The 23,613-nt window shown below is 58.5% G+C and overlaps 2 protein-coding genes across 11 annotated transcripts in view; one reads left to right on the top strand and one right to left on the bottom strand.

The window, feature by feature from the left end:
- The first annotated feature begins 649 nt into the window (after window positions 1-649).
- ADORA2A (adenosine A2a receptor) lies at window positions 650-23,064 on the top strand. 6 transcript variants are annotated; one of them, XM_017889799.1, is made up of 4 exons: window positions 650-913; window positions 12,590-12,706; window positions 13,814-14,416; window positions 21,287-23,064. In XM_017889799.1, exons 3-4 carry the CDS (start codon window positions 14,094-14,096, stop codon window positions 22,191-22,193), a joined length of 1,230 nt encoding a protein of 409 aa, XP_017745288.1. In that variant the 5' UTR covers window positions 650-913; window positions 12,590-12,706; window positions 13,814-14,093; the 3' UTR covers window positions 22,194-23,064. The 6 variants fall into 6 exon arrangements, with proteins under 6 accessions (XP_017745288.1, XP_017745291.1, XP_017745290.1 ...); XM_017889798.1 differs by lacking the exon at window positions 650-913 and adding an exon at window positions 4,165-4,481; XM_017889796.1 differs by lacking the exon at window positions 650-913 and adding an exon at window positions 7,515-8,295.
- LOC108540664 (uncharacterized) overlaps window positions 9,901-23,613 on the bottom strand; it is a 69,293-nt gene continuing 55,580 nt past the window's right edge. The window contains exons 2-5 of one of the 5 annotated variants that reach the window (XR_001888728.1): window positions 22,697-22,844; window positions 19,371-19,447; window positions 12,942-13,114; window positions 9,901-12,243 (exon numbers count right to left, since the gene is read on the bottom strand). Coding sequence is in view for 2 of the 5 variants with exons in the window: in XM_017889806.1 (XP_017745295.1) it covers window positions 12,187-12,243; window positions 12,942-13,074; window positions 19,371-19,447 (267 nt within the window). In the remaining 3 variants the exon portion in view is untranslated. Of the gene's footprint in view, window positions 12,244-12,941; window positions 13,115-14,388; window positions 14,450-18,965; window positions 19,448-22,696; window positions 22,845-23,613 lie in introns of those variants that run through there. The other 4 variants (XR_001888727.1, XM_017889806.1, XR_001888729.1 and 1 more) reach the window with 4 other exon arrangements.

Raw genomic sequence — 23,613 nt, 5'->3', positions numbered from 1 at the left:
GACCCCCTTCTGGGCCCTCCTATCAGGCACCCTCTCTGACATGGGGTACAGAGGCCTGGCGGGTCATGGGGCTGGGGCCACAGGTAGAGTGGGCAAGTGGCTTAGAGCCATCGGGGTGATGAGTGGCGAGCCCCAGCATGAGGGCTGAAGAGGACTGTCACTGCCCACCCTGGAGCCCGGGCTCCACTCCCCTTGGGGCCTGCTTTCCCATCTACGCCAATCATCCCCAAGGCCGGGTTGCTAGCAGGTTGCTGTTTGTCCTCACACCCAGAAGCAGAAATGGGGTGAACATCTTGAGTGGGTGGGGGCAAGTTGGAGGAGGATGGCCAGTGACTCGATCACTTCCTCCGTATGTTTCTTCTGCCTTTGCAGGACATCTGTTAGGATAAACTGGAGCCCTGTGAGGTCCCTGCCCCACTGGAGAAGTTGGGGAGTATCCGGGGTGACCCAGTCGGTTTCCAGGGACCCTTTCCCTGCTCACCGGCTGCTTGTCATGGGCCTGGCGTGTCTTGCTCCTGATGCAGCTCAGCTGGCCTCAGAGCAAACAATGAGGGCCAGAGGCCACCAGGTGCATCCTGGGCAGGAACAAAGGGCCGGAATCCTGGAGCAGGGGAGGCCCAGCTGGCCCCGCCGCCTGGCCTGAGGATCCCGGAGCCTGGATGGAAGGAAGGGTGGGCGCCCACAGCCTTTTCAAAGCCTGCCTGGGGCTGGGCAGGGAAACCAAGACCCGGAGACAGAAGTCGGGGACTGCCAGGGGCCTTCCTGTGCCCACCAAAGGGCAGTAGTTGCACTCGGAGGACTTCTGCCCCTCAGCCTTGTTGCTCCCTTGGGCCTGGGGAGGTGGCCCAGGCACCTGCACAGGGACCTTCCCCAGCTCCACAGCCTTGATATCTGAGGACAGCACTCAGCTGAGGTGGGTACGGGGCTGGCGAGGGGGCAGCAAGGGCAAGACCGACGAGGTGGCCTTAAGGTGTGTGGTGCCGAGAACACAGGCCCCTTCCTGGAGAAAACAAGCTGGCCCGTGGGGCAGGCAGTATGGGGACAGCCCTCCCAGGTGCGGTTCCCCATTCCTGAACTGGACGGCCTGGCCTGTGCCTAGTCTCTAGGCAATGGCATTGCTGGAGACCTGGGCCAAGGCACCTGACAGATGACACAGGACCGTGGGGCTCTCTGCCTCTGAAGAGCCAGGGAGGAGCCCAGTAGGGGAAGGGTGGGGGCCTGGCCTGAGCCTGCCCCTCACAGCCTCCTTGGTGCTGGCTCCTCATGGGTGGCTCTGAGGATTGTGAAGCTGGCTCTGGGGCTGGAGCCACTCCAGGCCCTGCCTGACCACCCCCAGTCTCAGGACAGTTCCACTGGCACCAGTGCTGAGGAATGAAGGAACTGCCCCTTGAGCCCTAGAGGTGAATGTTAAGGGCTTTGGCACTGTGACCCTGAGGACCAACTTTAGAACAAAGTCATCACTCCCTGCGTGAGGACGTTGTGGCTGCACCCCGCCTGCTGTGGGACTGGCGTGCACATGGCTAGATCATGCATGGGAAACCTTGCACACAGGAAGCCTTCCACACAGGAAGGTTGCGGGCCCCAGGATGGGAATGGCAGAGGAGTCATTGGGGTCCACACTGGGGTACAAGAGAGACCCTCAGAATCAACTGAGAGCTGGTTTCTGCCTCGTGAGCCCCCGGAGTCCCTCAGGAAGACTCAGGACGCTCCGTGCATGTGTGCTGAGTAAGGGCTTGAATGAATCTGGGCCCAGCAGGTGTGGGCGGGAGGGGTTTGTCCCCACTACAGGAGAGGTTTTACCTCTTGGGAAGCCCCAGAAGTAAGGATGGGGAGCCAAGGATGGGGGCAGGGGAGGGCCCCATGGCCATCAGCATCCCACACCCCTACCTTGTGGTTTGACTTAACCTCCAGGAGGGGGCAGGGGAGACACAAGACACTCATTTTACAGTGAGGATATGGGTCCTGGAGGGTCTGCAGGAAAGCCCGAGCTGCTGGCCCCAGGGCGGTGTCCCCACCTGGAGGGGGAGCTCCTCTACTAAGGAAAGCCAGGGCCATGCGAGGAGAGCAGGCGAGCTCCTTTGAATAGAGAGTCAGCAAAGGCCAGGATGAGAGAGAGAGGGGGCACCAGGGCCAGGTCTCTTTGGAAAGACCTGGGGACAGCGCCCCAAGAGTCTCATGTGGGTCTCGCCCTTCGGAGTTTAACTCAAGCTATCTCGGTCCCCACACATCCCAGGGTTTCCTCCTCGGCCTTGCGAGGGCCCCACTGGACATTAAGGAACATGAGGACCAGGAGAGCCGGGCTAGCTGAATGGGAACGGGGGCCCAGGCTTTGATCCCAGGAATACGCCAGGGAGGCTGCCAGATGCTCAAGGCTGCATCTGGGCAAGCAATGGTCACTGCCATGGGCCCCATGCTCCTCCCAACACACTGGCCAGGTGCCTGTGTGCCCACTTCCCACCCACCCTCTCCTCCCTGCAGTGAGTGGTAGCTGCTGTGATAGAGATTGTGCCCCCAATCTGCCTTCAGCCTTAGGGTCCAGCCTGTACTTGGGCAAGCCCCTCCACCCTGGGCCTCTAGCCAGGGCCCCACTGGTCCCCAGAGGTTCTAGAATGCAAGAATTCCCAAAAGCCTTTGGCCACCAATACCCCAGCTGTCTGACATAGCCTGTCCTGTCGTGAACAAAATTGGGATTAGTCTACATCCCTCCAGGTGCAAGGGTAGAAGGCGGGTTCCCTTGGACAGCTTGGAGGGCTGGACATGAAGCTGTTCCCAATTGGAAGCCTCCAGAAAACAGTCAAGTGGGGGGCGGGGGGCGGGGGAGAATTCCCAGCCTCAGGCTCTAAAATTTCCAGTTAGTCTGTGGTGCAGACAGGACTCCCTGCCTCCTTGATCAGGGAAGTGGTGGAGGATCAGGGCCACACTGGGCACCAGGAGCTGGAAGAACAAGGGGGTCTCTGGCTCAGAGTCTGGGATGGGGAGAGGCAGAGGGGGCACTGGAAATTGGGGACGCATCTTTGAACTGAGATACCAGCTGTTGTCAAGATCAGCCCCTGGGCCAGGCTAAGGAAGGGCAGGGCTAAAGGTGGAGAGCCGGACAAGGATTAGGCAGGGCCTTGAATGCCGTGTTCAGGAGGCTGGCCTTTATCCCTCAGGACCTGGGGAGCCATGGAAAGATTTGAGGAGGAGCGGGCACTGGGCACAGCTGGACACTAGGGAAGGCGTGACACAAGGGCATAGATCCAGCCCAGCTCTGATAAGAAATAGCAGAGTTCCGCGGGACCATAGCAGCAGAGGCGGCGGCAGTGAAGGCTACTTCTCTCTCTCTCTCTCTCTCTCTCTCAGTTCCGCGGGACCATAGCAGCAGAGGCGGCGGCAGTGAAAGCTACTTCTCTCTCTCCTCTCTCTCTCCTCTCTCCTCTCTCTCCTCTCTCTCTCTCTCTCTCTCTCTCTCTCTCTCTCTCTCTCTCTTATTTATTTATTTGAGACAGTCTCGCTCTGCCGCCCAGGCTGGAGTGCAGTGGCACGATCTTGTCTCACTGCAACCTCCGCCTCCCGGGTTCAAGTGATTCTCTTGCCTCAGTCTCCCGAGCAGCTGGGACTACAGGTGCATGCCACCACGCCCATTTTTAGTAGAGACAGGGTTTCACCTTGTTAGCCAGGATGGTCTCCTGACCTCGTGATCCGCCCACCTCCGCCTCCCAAAGTGCTGGGATTACAGGCATGAGTCACCGCGCCCGGCTGCCACTGGGGGCTTCTTAAGAGGGAGGCTGGGCCCGGTGGCTCACGCCTGTAATCCTAGCACTTTGGGAGGCCGAGGCGGGTGGATCACCTGAGGTCAGGATGTCGAGACCAGCCTGACCAATATGGTGAAACCCCGTCTCTACTAAAAAATACAAAAATTAGCCAGGCGTGGTGGCGGGCGCCTGTAATCCCAGCTACTCGGGAGGCTGAGGCAGGAGAATCGTTCGAACCCGGGAGGTAGAGGTTGCAGTGAGCCGAGATCGCGCCACTGCACTCCAGCCTGGGCGACAGACCAAGAGTCCGTCTCAAAATAAAAAAAAGAAAAGAAAAAAGGGAGTGTGGGGGTGGGGCCCGGAGCGCTCCAAGGGGTGGGGAAGGGGACTCCCAGGCCCGAGGACTCTTGGAACGGAGCGGGGTGTGGCGCTGAGGAGGCGGCGGGACGGATGCGAGACCGGGAGAAGCGCGCTGGAGGGCTACGGGCGGGGGATGTGGCGCGGTCCAGGCCCGTCGCGGCCTCGTCCTGACAGGGACACCTGCGGGCTCGTCCTTCCAGGATCACCTGCGGGCTTCGGGAGCCGATGCCTCGAGTGCCCTTCCGGCCTCGGTTTCTCGGTGCAGCGGGGCGGGGCGGGGGCAGCGCGCGTCTCAAAGCTGCCTGCAGGGGGCGCCCGTGAGCGACGCGGCCGGAGCCGGAGACCGAGCGGCCGCCGAGACAGCCAGAGCCGGCGTGCGAGCCGCAGGTCAGCCGGGGTGCTAGGTCCGGGGTGCGGGGTCCTGGGTGCCGGGTGCGGGGTGCCGGGGGTCCGGGGCTGGCGGCCGGGCGGCGTAGGGCCGTCGGGGGTGTAGGGCCGAGAGGACTGGGAGGCTGGAGTTCTGCTCCCCTCAGGGTTCCTTTCCCGCCGCCCCGAAACCGGTTCCCCGGCGCGGGGTCCGAGTCCTGCCCCGCGTTGGCCGCCCTCACGGCCCGTGAAGGGCCCAGGCACAGTCACGCCCCAGGCGCAGTTGCGGCGCCGCGTGCGAGACCCTCCGAGCCGTCCCAAACTGCAGCGGAAGGCGCGCGGGGGTAGGCTGGGAGGGAAGGCAAGTGCGGCGGCCGGCGCGGCGCGGGGTGCGGAGCCGCAGGTAGCGGGCGGGGAGCGTCAGTCAGTCCGTCCGTCCGTCCGTCCATGCGCTGCAGACCGGCCCCGCGCGCTCGCATGAACCTTCCAGGAGCTCCTCCAGCAGGAATGGGCAGGGGGCGTAGAGGCGCTTCCTGAGGGCTGGCGGGCCGGACCCCGGGGCGAGGGAGGATCCCCAGGTGGAGGAGCCGGGCGGATACCGGTTCCCCGGGAAGGTGCGGCGCGGGCAGAGGCACCCGAGCGCCCGGGGCGCGCCGAGAAAGGGGGAGTCGGGAAAGCTGGGTCGAGCGCGGGCGCATTCCTTGGACAGTGGTGGCGGGAAGTGGGTTTGGGGGACCCAGGAGACGACGGGGGACCGGCGGGGGTGGGCGCGCGCCTCGGACTGGCCCCGGCTGTCTGCCTGGCTGCCCGGAGCGAAGGTAGGAATGGCGGGAATGGTAGCGGCTCTCGAGGGATTTGGCGCAAGGCGGCCCAAGGGCTTGAGGAGGCCGCCGCGGGCCGGCAGAGCTGAGATCCTTGTGTCCCGCACTCAGACTTTAGTTGCCCCGACTGTACCATGGGAGGAAGAGGGAGACCCAGGGCTGGGTCCTAGGCTGGGGGAGTCGGGGCCCTGCAAAGAGGAGCAGGTGTTTGTGGCCCTCGTTGGAGGGTGGGCCGCAGGTCAAGCCAGCCCTCCGTCCCCATCCTGAGGCACCTCCTCTCCTGGGCTGTGCCCCCAACAGGGTCTTATCCTCTCCTGCTAGGTGCTCAGGTCGCCTCCATTCTGCCTCTGTTGTCGGCTCCCCCTGGGTTCCCTGGCGGGGCACCCTGCCGAAACTCCCTGACGGGCCAGGGCTGCCCCGGGGTGCCCCAGCCCTGGAGACCGTGGTGGAGGGTTCTGTAGAGCACCGCGGGCCTGGGACGCTATTGCTGGGTGGGGCTTCCTCACTGGCCCTGTTTTGGCCGCTCCTGGAGGCCTTGGGTGGGGCTGGGAAGGCCAGGCCCTGTGGGCAGCATCCCCCAGCCCCCATCCTGGCAGATCCAATGTCAGGGGCGCCTCACAGGCTAGTCCACGGCCACGGTGTCAGTCCCTCCTTGGTCTGCGCTTGCTTTTTGGGGTTTCCTAGGCTCTCCATAGTCCTAGTGTTTCTCAGGCAAATCCCAGCCACTACTCCTCCATCTGTGTCCCCTGTTCCCCCAGTGCTGAGCAGACTGAGCTGTGAGCTTTCCTGCTCCTTGCCTCAAGAAGCTAGGGACAGCCCAGTCACCTCTGGCCAGAGGTGGGCCTTGGGCCAGGCTGACCTGGCTGGTCTCAGGGCTGTGCTGGGCTTCTTCCCATATCGGCCTGTGAAGTACAGATCCCCAAATATGCCCTGCTTCCTGCCTCCAGGAGTCCGCGACCGAAGAGGGCGATCAATGGCAATGACTGCCTCATGGGCAACCCGATGGACTGGTGATTTCAATGCCCTCGTCTGGGTTCTGGTCTTGCCTCCTTGACCCACTCACTGGGCAGGTCACTGTCCCTTGGAATCTGATATCTCATCTGTAGAACAAGGATGATGATCTTAGCAATGCCTAATGTGGAAAGGCCTTGGCTTGGGGCCGAGTGGGGGAAGGTTTAGGGCAGACCACAGGGCCAGTTAGGGATGTGTGCCGGAGCTGGGGAACCTGGGAGGGAGGGTATTAGGCTTGGGGGTCAGGGGACACCACAGGGATTGCTGTTGGCAGAGGGACATGTGAATGGCAGTTGGCCTGGGAGCCAGCATGTGTCTTGAAGGCATCACGTCCTGCAAAGTCCAGGTGAGGCCTGGGCAGTGCCTGCCATGTGGGACCACAGCCCCTGGTGGCTCTCAGCTGTGTCCTGACACCCAAAGAAGGTCTTATTACCTCTCACCGACCTAATTCCCGAGCCACCTAACCCCAAATGAGCTAGAATTGCCTTCCCAACCGTGTTTGCGGGGTCTGTCTTGTCTATTGCAGCGCAAACTGGGCCCTGAGCACGCAGAAGAGCAGAGGAAGGACGGACGGACGGACGGAGGGATGGATGAACGAAGGCGGGAAGCTTAGGCTGAGGGGATTTAGGGCGTGTGTGGTGAGGATGCTGTGGAGAGGAAACCACACAGGCAGGAGCTGAGCTGGTGAAAGGGAGGGTTCTAGCTCCCAGGAGAAGGGTCTGGGCCATTGACAGGAGGGGCTTGGTCCTAGGAGGTGGGTGGTCCAGAGGTTGAAAGGAGCAGAGGAGCCCAGATGGGGACGGGAATGGAGCTGGGGTGCAGAGAGGAGCCCCCACATGACTGCCCACCTCCTGCGCAGGGCCTGGGACTCTGGGTGGTGGGAAGAGGCAGTTTTGTGGCAGAGAGGGAGGCCGGGGCCCCTGTAGCCTGGACTCCATGGATCTGGCCAGGGACTGGGGAGGATCAGGTGGAGGGAGGAGCAGGAGAGCAGCTACCCCTTATCCCAGCACAGGGGGCGATGGGAGCCCAGGGAAGGCAGGACCCTGGCTTCGGGCCTCCGCAGGCATTTTCTCTGCTAGAATCTCTCGCTACCTCTCCCTTCACCTTCTCCAAGTCCCACCCAGATGCTGCTTCTGTGAGTTGCCATGGGGATTCTCTCACCACACCCCCCACCCCCCACAGGGGAGGCCTGTTCCAGGAGTCACTGGGCAGGGGCTGCTGCTGCTGCCCTTCTGTGCCCCACCCCTCGGATGTGCCGCTGCAGCCCCGGTCTTTGGCATCGGCCGTCACCTGGCGGAGAGGCTGCTGGAGCTGGCCAAGCAGAGGGAGGCTGATGGTGTCACTTGGTGTCTCCTCTGGCGTATGGGCAGGAGATTTCTCCCCAGAGGCCCCGGGCTGGTGTTTGTCTGCCCCTGTGTCACAGGAGGACTCGCCTCTGGTCCCTCAGTGGCCTCTGCAAACCTTGAGTCAGCCTGGGGGAGGCTGCTCAGTGGGGAAGAGGCAGTGGCCAGGCTCTGCTTGGTCACCTTGCCCTCCTGTCAGCCTCCAGGGCTGCTTTGTCACACCCGCCCAGGGACCCAGCAGCTGGTCCTCACCCCTCCCATCCTCAGTGCAGCCACCCTGGGGCATTCTGAGGCCCTGCACCCAGCACCACCCCTTCAAGCCTCCCACAGGGTCCCGCCCAGGACTACTGGGCTCTGTGTCCTCAGGGCCATCTAGAAACACTCCCTTGTCCCCGTTTCAGCAGCGTAGTACCTGTTGCCCGCCATTTGAGGGAGGTGCAGGTGCCAGTCCTTCACGTGACGTGATGTGGCTCACCGCAGCCTGTGTACATGTGAGCAGCCGCGTGCAGAGGGGAAGCTCTCCCAGGCCTCGGGGACTGTGACATGGAGCAGGAGCTGCCCCCAGCCAGGCTGCTTTCAGCACAGCGTGGGCCCCCAGCACCTTTGTGCGGGGTGTGGCCCCTCGGAGGAGGGCTGTCAGGCGAAGCCTCGTATGAGGGGGTGAGTGGCACCCAGGCGGGGAGGAGGGGGAGCTGTGGCCTCCCTGGCCCCTAGCCTGGACACATGGGGGTGTGGGGAGCAGGAGCTGGGGCCCCCAGCACTGGCCCCAGGGCTGCGATGTGGGGGCTGCTCTGTGAGGCAGGCTCAGGGCCTTAGCCTCCAGCTGCAGGGAGCTGGGTCTTGGCCCCATCTTGCCCACATCCTGCCACCAGGAGCAGAGAGCCACAGCCGCACCCGGGCTGTGGGGGAGGGATGCCAGGCGTCTCTCTGGGTCCTGGGCCCAGCCTGCACCCAGCGCCTAAAGTAGGGGCCATCGGGCAGCCCCGGAGGGCAGGAGGGAAGCGGAGCCCNCCACAGCCCCACCCGGGCTGTGGGGAGGGATGCCAGGCGTCTCTCTGGGTCCTGGGCCCAGCCTGCACCCAGCGCCTAAAGTAGGGGCCATCGGGCAGCCCCGGAGGGCAGGAGGGAAGCGGAGCCCATGCTGGGTGGCTGGTCACCACCGGGCAGTGAGGAAGGCACCTGCGCTGATGAGTTTTGGGGAGGGTTTGGGGATCCTGGGGCCCTGGGCTGTGGGAGGTTCATGCCCAGGCCCCCCTGGGCCACCCCAAAAGCCAGTCATAGCGGGGCCCATGACCTGCCATGCCCCTGCCGAGCTCCCGCAAGTCACTTGCTGATGCTTCTGTCTACCCCATGCCTTTCAACCGTTTCCTCCTAGACTAGGTCTCTTCATGGCATTTCTGTGAGAATTCCTCAGTACTAGCTTCAGATCCCCAGTCGCCTCTTCCACCATGTGTGTGCCTGAAGCCCACCACATGCCTTATTTCAGTCCCTCTGTTTTTCAGTCCCTGGATTTTGTATTATTTCTTGTTCATATCCACCTGTCCTTGTTTCATTTCCACCAGTCCGTTCAGAAGTTCTCATTCTTGTCTACAGATGCCATTCTTTTCTTTGCCTCTTTGGACATCCTAAAGGTCTCTAAAATCGTTATTAGATTACTGTATTACCTTCCTTTCTGCTGGAATGAATTCATCTCCATATTTTTTATTCTGTTGCTTGCCTTTCTTAGCCTTCATTTACCTCTTGCGCTTTGAAATTGATTTGCGACTCCTCTTAGGTGAGCCAAGGTTGTGGAGACAGGGAGTGGCCTGCAGTGCCTGAAACCGCAGGGCAGCAGCCGTCTCCCAAGAATGTCCTGGGTCCTTTCCTCCTTTGAGGTCCCCTGCCATATGCTCAGGGCCCAAATGGGGCCAGGCACAGCAGTGCGGGGCACACCTCCCTGTGGCCCAGCAGTTGGGGTTCTGCCAGGCCTGGTGGAGGTGGTAAACATTTGTTATGGGAAAGTAGCAGGAGGTTTCTAAGGCTGGGATTCTGAAGCCCAGGAAAAGGCCAGGCATGGCTGGAGCAGGTCCGAGTCCCTGCACTGTGCCCTGTACGTTGCCCTTAGCCGCACTCAGGAGCAGATGTGCAGGGCACTGCCTAGAAGCCGGTGGGCACCTCCGTGCAGCAGGCTCTGGGGGGTACAGCCACCATCTGGGCATGTGTACAAAGGGCCTTGCTAGTGTGACATACAAGGAACCAGAAGACGTGGGCCAGAAGATGTGTGGGTTTTGATTAAATGAAGTTTTAATTAAAGTGGCCGGGTTGGGGGAGGTGAGGAGGAAGGCAGGAAGAAGTAGCAGTTTTGAGTCTGACCGCATGGAATCCTATAAGGTTGTTCTTTCAAGAGGCATTATGCACGTTCCACAGCATGTGTCCCCTGTCTTTATGGGGCAGCATCTGCCCTCTGATCTGTCCCCAACAAGGGGCAATCACAGAGAAGTATTACATTATTAGTATTTAATTTCCCCTCCTGGTTAGCAACAGATGATGAAGGATTAATTAGATGCACAGAGCCAACAGAGAGGGATAGGAAATTGCCAGATCCTGGGCCCATCCCCTCCCTGGGGCCTCCGACCTTTCTGTCACGCTGGGAGGCTTCTGAGGGAGGGGAGCTGGAGGCCCAGGAGCCTTCCTGCTGCTGTGCTCTCTGTGGGTACAGCCCCAGCCCTACGCCACCTTCCAGTTCTCTTGGTAAGGCTGAGAGAGGTCGCATCACGCCTTTGGGCCTCAGTTTCCTCATCTGTAAAATGGGTTTCCTGGGACCAGCAAGATCACAGATGACAGTCATTTCCCAAGCTCCTAAGCAGGCTGCACAAGCTGTGTCTGAGGGTCCAGTGCAGTGCGTGACCTCTAGGCAGGTGCCTCCTGGGACGCATAAGGTTTGGCAGCTCAGCAGTGGCTGGCATTGTGGCCAGCTGACTCTGTTGCTCCCCAGTTCTGGTCCACTACACATTAGTAGCTTGAAACTGGGCACAAGGGGAGAATTTACACCACAGAAATCAGGCAAAGCCTGTAAGTCAGGGCGCCCCCGGCCCGGGACCGATTTGCCAGCCTATGGTAGTTCCCAGCCTTTCCCCAAGGAACGCACTCCTCCCCTGCCTGCCCCGAGGGTGCCTCTGACTCCACTGATCTGCTTTGCTCAGGGCTGAGAAAGGCACAGCTGAGAGTGGATTCTGGCTTGGCAGGGGCCCAGGTTGCCTGTGGGTCTGGGCAAGCCTCACCCGGGATGTGCTGGCAGCAGCTGGGAAAGCCTGCAGGAGTGCTTAAGGAGGGGCCGAGGGAGGGGACGGGCAGTGAGGTGGCCTGTGTGGACTCTGCCGGCAGAAGCCATGGGTGTCTTTAGCCCCATGCGAGGCTAGCCAGGGCAGAGGGGTCTGTTGCCCTCACTGAGGCTGGTGGGCAGCAAGAAGTTGGCTTCAGTGTAGTCAAGAAGGTTATCAGTATCTAGTGCTGTTTAGCGTGGGGACCCACAGCCCAGAAGGTACAAAGACCCTGAGAACGGGGATACACAGGCAGGTACCCAGAGCTGCCAGGGAAGCCTTGCCAAACAGAGGCCCCAGTCAGGCTCCTCCCAAACCAGGCATCCCGGCTGGCACGGCACCAGTCCAGCCCCTGCGGCAGGTGCCGATGATGTGACCCCACCAGCAGGGCTCTAAGTGGTGGGACTGGGGAGTCCTCCCTCACCTGGGCAGACATGTTATGTTCCACCTTGTCTGCCCCCAGCAAGGCCCTTGAATCTGGAGCATGGTCTGGAGCTGCATCAGCTTTCTAGCCTGGGATGGTCAGATTGGCAGAAGGTTGTGGCATCCTTCAATGCAGATGCCCTAGAGAGGGCCATGGTGGGAGGCAGGATCCCTGGGTAGAGGCGGCTCCTCAGTGACCCACTGGGCCTCACTGGACAGTGGCCTGTTGCTGCTGCTGGTGATGCTGGGCCTGGGAGGCCACCTTGGAACCACAGGCCAGGCACCCGGGTGGGAGGCAGCCTGGGCCCAGCACCAGCTCCACTTGTACCCATTGGGCAGGGGCTATCATGAGTCAGGTGGGCCCTGGTGACTACTGCTCAGGGAGAGAGGCCAGGAGCATCAGAGATAACTGTGTTCCTTGAGTGTGGCCAGAGATGGTGCCAGGAGACCTGGTCTGGCGCATCCCTGCCAGCGACATGCTTTGTGAGTGGCTGCCTGGCAAGTGCCCCATGGAAAGCAGGGGCTTGGGAGGACTCAGCCCTCTCCAGCTGCTGCAGGCCCTCCATTTTTGCAGGGTCTCTGGTCTCTGCTCTCTCCTTCCTCCTCCTGCTTCTGTGTCAATGCTCCATTCCAAGCCTCCTAGTAGGGGCAAAAGGGCCTGTTGGGTGCAGGAGAACCTCCAGTCCCAGGTTTGGCTGCAGCCTGTGCCAATCCTGTTCCAGCCACTTGAGGTGCTGACAGCACTGGAGTTGGAAGGAAAGTTGGCATCTGTTTGAGCTCTGTCACATGGACAGTGGGGTAGAGGGGAGCCTGACCGTTTGAACAGGGCTCAGGACCAGGAGTGACTTCCTCTCCAGGTTGCCAATCCTGCTCCGTCCCTCATGTCCTGAAAGAGAAGAGAGATGAGGTGGCTGCCTGAGTCCACGTGAAAGGCAGCCTCTGACCTCTTGTCCCCAGGCAGGCAGTGGTGGCTGGCCATACACTCACAGGGCCCCATGAGGGTTCAAGACTGGAGGGGGTAGATTTGAGGGCCTCTTAGCTCTCAGAGAGGGGCAATTTAATGGACAGAGGGCCGTTTGGACCCAGAGCATTCACAGGCTCGAGGGGGACACTGGGAATTGGGGCTGGGCTCAGGCCTGCTGGGGAACCAAGACTTCTGCTTCTGAGGCATGTCAGTTAATTCCATTTTGACTCTGGGGGAGCCATTTTAAATGTTTATTTCCTTCTCATAGAATCATGTGTGAGAGCTGGCATGGCCCCTAGAGGTCATTTGGGGTCCAACTGCCTCACCGTATCAATGAGGAAACTGAGGCCCAGAAGAGAAAAGCATTCTTGCCCAGAGTCCCTCAGTGAGTCCTGGTTCCGTACCTGCTTTCTGCCGGGGACCAAACTCCAGTTAGTCATTCCTGGTGTCAGCCAGGCAGAGGAGCAGGTGGGGGAGAGGGTGTGGGAGGAGGGAGGTGAGGCAGCTCCCTTCGAGTGGAAGCTCACAGTCAGCTGCAGCACCGCCCCCGGCCCTGACTGCAGCTGACTGGCGGGGGCACCTGGAGGCAGCGGGTTCGGGCGCAGTGTGAGAGGGCTTACCCTTTGCGGCAGTGGGAGACAGGACCAGGCGGCTCCCCACATCCTTCCACATCCGAGCTCCAGGGGTCTCTGGCCTGTCCTTTCACAGGGCGGCTGGTGTCCCTTAGGTGGGTGCTGGTAGTTCCTGGGAGAGCTGACGGGATGGAGTGGGCCAAGGGGGGTGAGAAGCTGGCCTGGCGAGAGAAGGTGGGTGGGACTGGGAGAGCCTGGGAAGGGAGGGGTTTTTCTGGGAGGGAATGTCATGGGGCTGGCCGCGATCCAGGACCCAGGAGACTGGCCAGGCTGCCATAGGAGGCCTGAGAGGCTGAGCATGGGGGGCCAACACAGTGACAGACTTTAACAGGTTCCTGGCCCCGCCAGGAAAAAAACAGACTGCAGCTGATCCTTGGCCCTGAGTTCAGAGTGGGAGGCACCGTGACCCCAGTGCGCAGAGCAGGGAATGCAGGGAGTCATGGATAGTGCTGGGGTGAGCTGGAGTCCTGGCAGGGGCCTGGCCATGGCGCTACTCGTTCTGCAGAGCCTGGGAGAAGGGGCTGCCTCCTTGGGAGGGGTTTGCGTGAGAGTCTTAGTGGGAATTCTATTGGACCAGGGGAACCAGTCTTGCTCAGTGAGTTCTCTGGGTGTCCTCTAAAGTGAGGATCAAATTCCCACCTCTCTCGCCTCCTGGCTATGACCACAGCAGACCGGGCAGGGCATGGGGCTGGGCGGGGTTGGGAGCCATCCTCAGGCTAACACCTGGCCTGTGGGTGGGGTGGGTTCTGAAGCTGTAGGGTCTTCAGGGGGCCAGGGTGGGTGTGGTGCTAGGGGTGGCACTTTCTGCAGGGTCCTCCCTCTGCAGATGGTTCAGCTCCTCATCGGCTATCCCTTTGCAGGTGCCTCAGGAACCCTGAAGCTGGGCTGAGCCATGATGCTGCTGCCAGAACCCCTGGAGAGGGCCTGGTTTCAGGAGACTCAGAGTCCTCTGTGAAAAAGCCCTTGGAGAGCACCCCAGCAGGGCTGCACTTGGCTCCTGTGAGGAAGGGGCTTAGGGGCCTGGGCCCCTCCGCCTGGGCCAGGCTGGGAGCCAGGCGGGCGGCTGGGCTGCAGCGATGGACCGTGAGCTGGCCCAGCCCGCGTCCGTGCTGAGCCTGCCTGTCTGTGGCCGTGCCCATCATGGGCTCCTCGGTGTACATCACGGTGGAGCTGGCCATTGCTGTGCTGGCCATCCTGGGCAACGTTCTGGTGTGCTGGGCCGTGTGGCTCAACAGCAACCTACAGAATGTCACCAACTACTTTGTGGTGTCGCTGGCGGCGGCCGACATCGCAGTGGGCGTGCTCGCCATCCCCTTTGCCATCACCATCAGCACCGGGTTCTGTGCTGCCTGCCATGGCTGCCTCTTCATTGCCTGCTTTGTCCTGGTCCTCACACAGAGCTCCATCTTCAGCCTCCTGGCCATCGCCATTGACCGCTACATCGCCATCCGCATTCCGCTCCGGTGAGCAGGGCTTGGGTTACATCTGTGCAAAGGCTGTTAGTGCCCAGGCTTTGGTCTGTGCCCGGGGCCAGGGTGAGCCTGGGGTCAGGGCCTAGTCTGCAGTGTCAGCATGGTGAGCTGGTGACGGGGCCTGGGCTCAGCAGGGGCTCCCCAGGGCCAGCACATGGCCAGCAGTCATGCCGAACTGACTGATCCCTGTGGGCGCAGGGCGGCCTTGCCCTCCCAGGAGGCCTGGGTTCCCCTAGGCTGCCTGAGGCCAACTGTGCTCTGGTTTTTGGCAGATGAGTGTGGCCAGCATCTGGCATTGGGCTTAGCAGGGAGCTCTGGTCCCAGTGACCCACGTGCTGCCAGCGGGTGTGTCTGGGCCATTCCTCACACACGAGCAAAACTCCCCGCATGATGCTGGGGTGGAGTGGGGAGCCAGGGGAAACCACAGGACCTCAGTGCTAGGAGCCGCCCGCCACCTGCATTCCCCCAGCTCCTCTGGGCCAGCCTTGCAGTGTGCATATTAGGAAAATGACCCAGAGAGGGGAAGTGACTTGGCTGAATGCCACAGTGAGTCACTTGGACCTATATGCAAATTTTTGTTGCTCCTCAAGTCACCAAGGACTCATGGTTTTGGAGGCAGCCAGTGTGCTCAGGAGGTGGCTGTTGGAGGGGATTTTTATGGTGAATCTTTTGTGAAGTGACTTCAGCCAAGTATTGTGTAAATGAAGATTTTCCCAGAGGCTGAGTTTACTCGGTGTGGATTCCACCTACCCAGGCCATAGATGAGGCTAGAAAGTGCATCCCTCCCTTGGGGACTTCAGAGGCCTTCTGTCCCACCTCCTGGCCCCACCACCACAGAGCTGAATTCCGCAGCCTGGGTGGTTTTGGGCCCTGAGGCCATGCATGAGGCTTGAGGTGGTGCCTCTTGAGAGTCAGGGAGCAGAGTGTGCCATCTCTGCGGTGAATTATCTGAGACTGGTGGGTGCCTATCTAAAGAGGAAGCCACAGCAGCCCCACTCAGGTTGAGGGTGCCCCAGCAGGAAGGAGGACCCAGCTAAATGAGCAAATGGAAATTTAGAGTGTCAAACCCAGGAGGCCCTTAGAGGTCATTTCCTCTCATCTTCTGGATGGAAAATGAGCCTCAGAGAAGAGAGTCAGCTGTTTCTGGGCCACACAAGGAGTTGGTAGTGGAGCTGGGGCTAGGCCTGGAAAAAAATGTGGCCTGACCCCCACTGTGACTTCAGTCACTGGGGAGCGGTCATGGGCAGCCTGTCTCCCGGAGCCTGCACCAGGTGGCCATCCCTGTCACCTGGGCTCTAAGCGGGAGCAGGAGCTGCACTGGGCTGCTCCAGGGAAGAGGAGGAGTCTGGACCTCACACTGCCCTATCAGATGCTGTGTATCCCAGGAGAGTCTAGAACCCTTGGCAAAGGAGAAGGGGACCCTGGCCAGCCCTGACAGGGATGGAATTAGGGGTTGTCTGACTCCAAGTGCAGTCTCTGGGGAGCCTCCATCCATTGCTCTGCAACGGGCAGAGCAGAGTTCAGGTTCGTTCAGTGGCAGCTCAGAACACGGAGGCCCAGGAGGGACCCTGTCTGCAGGTGCCCGGGTGGGCCAGAGAACAAAGGACTGGAGCTGACTTCAGGGAACTGAGCTGAGTCTGCACACTGATGGGATGCTCCGTGGGGAAGCAGAGGCCAAGCTCTCATTTTTTCTCTGATTCAGAGGGCGTGATCAGGGCTGCTGTTCTCAGTTTAAAAGAACTTGACTTTTTTTCTCTTTTGTCTCTCCCTTTCCTCCTCTGTTTTCTGAGAGTTGAGAGAATGGCTCCCTATGAAGTAAGACAGATGTGCTGTGTGGCTGTGGAAAGTTAGCTGCCTCTCTCTGGGCCCATTTCCTCATCCATAAAATAGAATAAGTCTCTCTGCCCCTTCAGAACACAACGGTGTTCGGAAGGTCCAGTGAGTGGATGGGGTGACAGGGACCCTGAGGAGGGTTGGCGGGGTAGGGAGGGTGGGGATTCAGATCTTTGGGTTCAGAGCCATGGACCTGCCGCCCCCTATCCTCTACCCATCTCATCCCAGCTTTCTTGGAGCTGGACCTTAGTTCCACCCAGACCTTGAGCCATTTGACTCTGCTCCATGAGGCTCTGCAAGGCTTAGACTGGTCTCTTCTGCAGGGGGCCCTGGAGAGGATGACGACGATGATGTTCATCCTCCCTTGTGGGCAGATAGCTTTACAGCTGCCAAAGGATGTCAGCTCAGCATCTCCTGTCATCCTCTTGGCCTGCACTGTGGCCAGGCGGATGTTCTGACCCTCCTGTTACTCATGAACTCATGGGGAGGCCAGAGCAGGGAAGGACATACGAGTGTCTCCTGATGTGGATGGACTCCAGGGCCCTTCAGGCTGTTCCTGGCCCTTAGGTCCCTTCGCTTTCCTGTTCCTCAAGGCCCCTGGGCCACTGGGCATGTGGAGGTGTCCATGTGGGCTCCCGAGAGCAAGCGGGGTGTGAAGGGAGCTTGGAGATACTCTGGCCTGAGCTGGAGTTGCAGCCTGGCTCGGGATCCTCCCTCCTTTCTCAATGAGGATCCCTCATCCTCCTCCTCTATATGCCATTTCCTGCTCCACTCAGGAAGGTCCATTCAGCTAGCCCTGGGTCTAGCCTCAGGCCTGCCCCACTCTCCATTAACTTTTTTTTAAAAAAAGAATTCAGTTTTGGAAAAATCTATTATTTTCCAAGTTCAGGGAACCTGTTGGGCTAGCACAGGGCCTAGTCGAGGAACTCTGTGAGAAAGACACCAGGCCAGAGGCAGTGATGTAGCTCTCTGTGTCCCCAGAGGATAGAGAATTCAGGGCGAGAGACACGGGCTGCTTTTCCCAGTTCCCAGGGGACTTTTGCCTCACTGTCCCCTGGCTCTCACAGCAGCCCTTGGTGGATGCTCTTGCTGGCTGAGGAACAGGCCAAGGTGCAGGTGGCAGTTGGTGGTGAGGCCCGAAGTCCTAAGACTTCTAAGAGGGCAGGATTGGGAGAGAGGGCTCCCTGGAGGAGGTGCCACCCAGTGGGTCTTGCAAGATGGGCAGGTAGAGTCTCACTGGCATGAGTGTGGTGGCAGCAGGTGTGTCAGGTGGGGGGCAAAGCCTGGGACAAGACCCTGAGGAAGGAATGAGCATGTGAGCACTGGTCAGGGAAGGGTGGCCTGGCTGCCAAGTGACAGAGAGAGATGAACAGAGTGGGCAGGAAGGGTGGAGGCCAAGTCAGGCCTGTTCATACCGGGGGAAGGAATGGAGGTTTCCCCTGTTGGTCTATGGCTCTTCAGTTCTTGGATCAATGACTCCTTTGGACAACTTAGGAAAGCTCCACCTACTCTTCAGGGTGGGACACGTGCACATAAAGCCCTACCTGGAATCATGGGGCATATTCTTGGACCATAGGGTTAGCCCCCAATGTGGGTAATGGAGATCCCCAGAAAGGGGCAGCCTGCAAGCCAGGGGACACAGGGCTGCAGAGGGCACCTCCACAAGGGGTGGGCAGCAGCTCTGGGACCCACATTCTCTGACACGCCTGGGCACCCCAGAGTGGCGGCATGTCATGCTAGACGGCCTTGGCATCCCTTCCAGCTGGAAGGTCAATGTTTGGGGTCTAGGAGGGCAAGATGTGAGTGTATGAGTCACAGATGCAGCCCAGGGTACACTGCTGGGCCTGGCTGAGGCTCAGCTGTGATTCCATTTGGGCCCTGATGCTGTCCCCGCCCCCTGGGCACCAGGGTCCAGGGCTCTCAGCCTATGGGGATTTCTTTTGAATAAACTTAGTCTATTTGTGTTTTTTTAAAAAAATGAGTAATGTTTTGCCCACGCTAAAACATTAAAAAGGAACAAAAGAGTATAGTATAGTAGAAAGTTGTCCTCCATACCCCCCTGGTTCCCCACCCCCAGTTCCCTGCCTGCAAGGCCATGTTAAGAATCCTTCCAGAGATATTCTTTGCATATATAGTCAAGTGCTATTAATGTATGTTTTGTTTCTGTCCCCACACGGGGCTTTCTTTGCAGAGTGCAGTGGAAGACTCCCCTTGTGGGTTCCCTCTTCTGTACAAGTAAACAATTGGACAGACCAGGGATTTCCATACTGTGTTCCCAGAAGCCTTCGGGTTGGCTCTGCTGTCCCCACCAATTCACTGATTCAATAAACATTTAATAAGCCCCTTCCCTTCCCCAGCAGCTTCACCTCTGTGACTGCCTGGGAATGTGGGCGACAAGGTTTGCTGCTGAGAACGGTTTGAAAACCAGCAAAGCAGGTGGCCCAGGGCCCAGGCAGCTCTGCAACACCCCTGTGGCTGCTTGGCTCTGCTCTGTTGCCTCAAATGACAGGAAACTCACTATTGCCTGAGGCAGTCCATCTCTCCTGTGAACAGCTCAGCTGAAAAACTCTTACCTACCCTGAGCCACAATCTGCCTCCCTGTAATTTCCACCCACTGATTCTCCATTCTGCCCTTAGAGGCCAAAGTGCTGACAGGTCCAGGACTTGGTCCCATTTTACAAATGAAGAAACTGAGGCTCAGAGAGACAAAGTTTTAAAACATTCCTGTTTATAGGGCTGGAACCCAGGGAGGGATATGCTTTTCTCAGGAATAATGTCAGAATTAATATAGCTTCCCAGTCAGTGAGGACTATATAAATTACTGTTTGCAAAGCACTAAGAATGGTGTCTGGCATGGAGTCAGTGCTATGTAATGTAGATGTGACAAAGAGAGAGCCTGAGATTTTATGTTTGTGAGTCCAACAGGAGGGAGGGCACTGCCAGCTCCCTGTTGCTTGGAAGCAATGAGCAAGTCTATGACCCTTCTGTTGAGGCCCTGTTGCAGGTAACCAAGCCCCCATGGAATGGCACTGAGGAGCTCCTGTGAATGGGCTTGTCCGGTTACTGTTTGGATTCAGAAATGACCTAAGAAATTCAGAACAGACAGACTCACCTTGGCCTGAGTTGCCTCTGGGCTCTTGGAATGTCCACAGCAAGTCCATTTCTCTCCTCGGGCCTCAATTTACCCACCTGTAAAACAAGAGGATTGGACTATATAAGAGATCAGAAGCCTCCAGGATTTCTCTTTTTCTCTGTAATTTGAATTAGTTAACAAAATTTAAATCTTGGGAGATTATACCCAGAAAACCATCTCCCCAGCCCCACCTGAGATCTGGTAACAGCAGGCACGCATTTTGCATGGCGGTGAAGACCAGGTAAACGCCCCACCAGCTGCCTCCTGTGTGTGCTACCTGTAGGCTCCTGTTTACTACCCGTGGATGAGATGGTTTCTGTGGAGGTTCCCAGCTCCAGAGTTAAGTAAAGCACATCTTTCCTTGCACCTTCTTTTTTTTTTTTTTTTTTGGAGACGGAACCTTGCTCTGTCGCCCAGGCTGGAATGTAGTGGCTCAATCTCGGCTCACTACAAGCTCTGCCTCCCAGGTTCATGCCATTCTCCTGCCTCAGCCTCCCGAGTAGCTGGGAGTACAGGTGCCCGCCACCATGCCCAGCTAATTTTTTGTATTTTTAGTAGAGATGGGGTTTCACCGTGTTAACCAGGATGGTCTCGATCTCCTGACCTCGTGATCCGCCTGCCTTGGCCTCCCAAAGTGCTGGCATTACAGACATGAGCCAACCCGCCCAGCCTTCTTGCACCTTCTGAGTGTCCCTGTCTCAGAGCTGACAATGCAGAGATGGATGTAGGAAAGCCCTGCCCCCGAGGGGCCCAGATGTGGTAGGGATCTGCTGCACTTCGGTAGGAAACTTCTCTGAGATCTCTATCCTGGACTTGAAGGATGGGTAGGGTTTCTGCCAGGTAGAGGGGAGTGTAATCTGGTCTTGCCAGAATCAAAACTGTTAAACAGAAGTCATCCCTCAGTGATCATCAAGGTTGCCTTCCTAAATTAGGGAGATTTTTTTTTTTTAATTGTCCATTCTCTTATGAAATCTATGCCACCTTTCCTACAGGGCTGAGGTCTGCTTCCTGGCTGGCAGATCCAGCTATTTCCCGAGTATGAGACTGGGAATCGGTAGGCTTGGATTTCTGTCTGGCTCTCACTCAGTGATTTCAGGCAGATTACTGTCCCCCTGGACCTCAGTATTTCCTTGCAAATGTTAAGATGGCCATGTAAATGTTAACACGTAATTCTCTCATTTCTCTCCAGAGGGCTGTGGGTGGGTTTGGAGGGGAGAAATGGCATCTCCTTTGACCTGGGACCTCCCCTCTTTTACCCCCCATGCTGCCTCTTCTCAAGGGCTTCTGGAGACCCCAAGTCAAATGGCAAATGGGGAAGAGAAGACAGGGTATGGAGTATAAGAGGCCTAGATTCCCTACAGGTCTGATCTGGCTGGTACTGCCCCTAACCAGTGAGGCCACCCTCCAGACCCCTTCCCACTCTCCAAAGGGAAGCCTGTCATAGCCTTAACCAAGATCAACCAACATGGAGGTGACTGATCTTGGTTAAGGCTGCGACCAACATGGAAGTGATTGATCTTGGTTAAGGCTACAACGCATTTCCCTTTAGAGAAAAATAATGTTTTCTCCCTCAAAAAATCATGCGTTAATTCCCTCCAACCAAACTAAGTGCCAGGAGTACTCCAAAAACTACTCAATGACCATCTGGACGTTTGTACATGGGTTTCCATTTCTTGGGTGCCTGCTCTCCTGTTACCTCCCAGCGGCCTGTGAAAAAGGCAAGGCATATTACTTCCACTTAACAGAAGAGGATGCTGGGGCAAGGTGGTGGGAAATGACTGGTCCAAGACCTTATAGTCAGGAAAAGGCAAAGAGGGTGCTGCTCTGGGGTTCTGAACTCTTGCCCTGCTTAACCCTGGTTTCTCAGATCTCTGATGCTGGTCTCTTCTCCCCAGGTACAATGGCTTGGTGACTGGCACAAGGGCTAAGGGCATCATTGCCATCTGCTGGGTGCTGTCGTTTGCCATCGGCCTGACTCCCATGCTGGGTTGGAACAACTGTGGTCAGCCAAAGGAGGGCAAGAACCACTCCCAGGGCTGCGGGGAGGGCCAGGTGGCCTGTCTCTTTGAGGATGTGGTCCCTATGAACTACATGGTGTACTTCAACTTCTTTGCCTGTGTGCTTGTGCCCCTGCTGCTCATGCTGGGTGTCTATTTGCGTATCTTCCTGGCGGCGCGACGACAGCTGAAGCAGATGGAGAGCCAGCCTCTGCCAGGGGAACGGGCACGGTCCACACTGCAGAAGGAGGTTCATGCTGCCAAGTCGCTGGCCATCATTGTGGGGCTCTTTGCCCTCTGCTGGCTGCCCCTACACATCATCAACTGCTTCACTTTCTTCTGCCCCGACTGCAACCACGCGCCTCTCTGGCTCATGTACCTGGCCATCGTCCTCTCCCACACCAATTCGGTTGTGAATCCCTTTATCTACGCCTACCGTATCCGCGAGTTCCGCCAGACGTTCCGCAAGATCATTCGTAGCCATGTCCTGAGGCAGCAAGAACCTTTCAAGGCAGCTGGCACCAGTGCCCGGGTCTTGGCAGCTCATAGCAGTGATGGAGAGCAGGTCAGCCTCCGTCTCAACGGCCACCCGCCGGGAGTGTGGGCCAATGGCAGCGCTCCCAACCCTGAGCGGAGGCCCAATGGCTATGCCCTGGGGCTGGTGAGTGGAGGCAGTACCCAAGAGTCCCAGGGGAACACGAGCCTCCCAGATGTGGAGCTCCTTAGCCATGAGCTCAAGGGAGTGTGCCCAGAGCCCCCTGGCCTAGATGACCCCCTGGCCCAGGATGGAGCAGGAGTGTCCTGATGATCCATGGAGTTTGCCCCTTTCTAAGGGAAGGAAATCTTTATCTTTCTGGTTGGCTTGACCAGTCACGTTGGGAGAAGAGAGAGAGTACCAGGAGACCCTGAGGGCAGCTAGTTCCTACTTTGGACTGAGAGGAGGGAGCCCCAGGCTGGAGCAGCATGAGGCCCAGCAAGAAGGGCTTGGGGTCTGAGGAAGCAGACGTTTCATGCTGTGAGGCCTTGCACCAGGTGGGGGCCACAGCACCAGCAGCATCTTTACTGGGCAGGGCCCAGCCCTCCACTGCAGAAGCATCTGGAAGCACCACCTTGTCTCCACAGAGCAGCTTGGGCACAGCAGACTAGCTTGGCCCTGAGGCTGGGGAGTGGCTCCAACAGCCTCCTGCCACCCACACACCACTCTCCCTAGACTGTCCTAGGGTTCAGGAGCTGCTGGGCCCAGAGGTGACATTTGACTTTTTTCCAGGAAAAAATGTAAGTGTGAGGAGACCCTTTTTATTGTATTACCTTTCACTCCCTGGCTGCTGGGTCTGCTGTCGGTCCTGCTGCTAACCTGGCACCAGGGCCTCTGCCCGGGAGCCTCAGGCAGTCCTCTCCCGTTGTCACGGCTGCCATCCACTTCTCAGTCCCAGGGCCATCTCTCGGAGTGACAAATCTGGGATCAAGGACAGGGAGTTGTAACGGAGCAGTGCCAGAGCATGGGCCCAGGCCCCAGGGGAGAGGTTGGGGCTGGCAGGCCACTGGCATGTGCCGAGTAGCACAGAGCTACCAGGTGAGAGGCCTTGTCTAACTGCCTTTCCTTCTAAAGGGAATGTTTTTTTCTGAGATAAAATAAAAATGAGCCACATCGTGTTTTAAGCTTGTCCAAATAAGAATGGCGTCTGAGTTCGTTTCCTACTCCATAGCTAGGCCTGTGCACACATACAGGCATGTGTTGTGTATGAGAGAGTGTGTGCGTATGTGCAGACACCCTGCCTGTCCCAGGGGCCCTCCCCAGGCTCCTGTCCTCGAGGGGACAGGCTGCCTGGCTGCACCACAATCCAACCTGCATTTCTATGAGGGCCCACAGGGGCTGTGGGAGAAGGGGCTTTCCCCAGCAACTCCCTCCCTATCTTCCTACATCTTTAAGGGAAGATCTCTTTGTATGTTACCTTCTCGGAACTGTGACCTGCTACCCCTGCCCTGCTCTACCCTTTAGCAGAGGTCACAGAGGTATCTGCAAACAGATCTGGGCAGGGGCTACACTGCCTTCCCCTAGAATCCCCCTCTTTCTATTCTTAACAAAAGAAACCTAGAAGGAAGGGGTGTTTTTGCTCTGACCCCGGCCTCAGGGGTCTCCTGCCTGAGGAAGTAGTGCCATCTTTCTGTGATGGAGAAGTTTTGAGGCCTGGAAGGCATTTAGCAACCTGCCCCTGCCTGAGGTT

The sequence above is a fragment of the Rhinopithecus bieti genome, unplaced genomic scaffold (genome assembly GCF_001698545.2).
Source record: "Rhinopithecus bieti isolate Rb0 unplaced genomic scaffold, ASM169854v2 scaffold_19723, whole genome shotgun sequence".
Taxonomy (NCBI): domain Eukaryota; kingdom Metazoa; phylum Chordata; class Mammalia; order Primates; family Cercopithecidae; genus Rhinopithecus; species Rhinopithecus bieti.
Note: the sequence above shows the minus strand (reverse complement) of the source record. Positions and strands in the feature narration are given on the sequence as shown.

Coding starts and splice junctions, on each gene's coding strand:
- ADORA2A (XM_017889802.1), top strand. CDS start 14,094: ATGGGCTCCTCGGTGTACATCACGGTGGAGCTGGCCATTGCTGTGCTG. Junction 14,417..21,286: donor GCCATCCGCATTCCGCTCCG/GTGAGCAGGGCT, acceptor TCTTCTCCCCAG/GTACAATGGCTTGGTGACTG.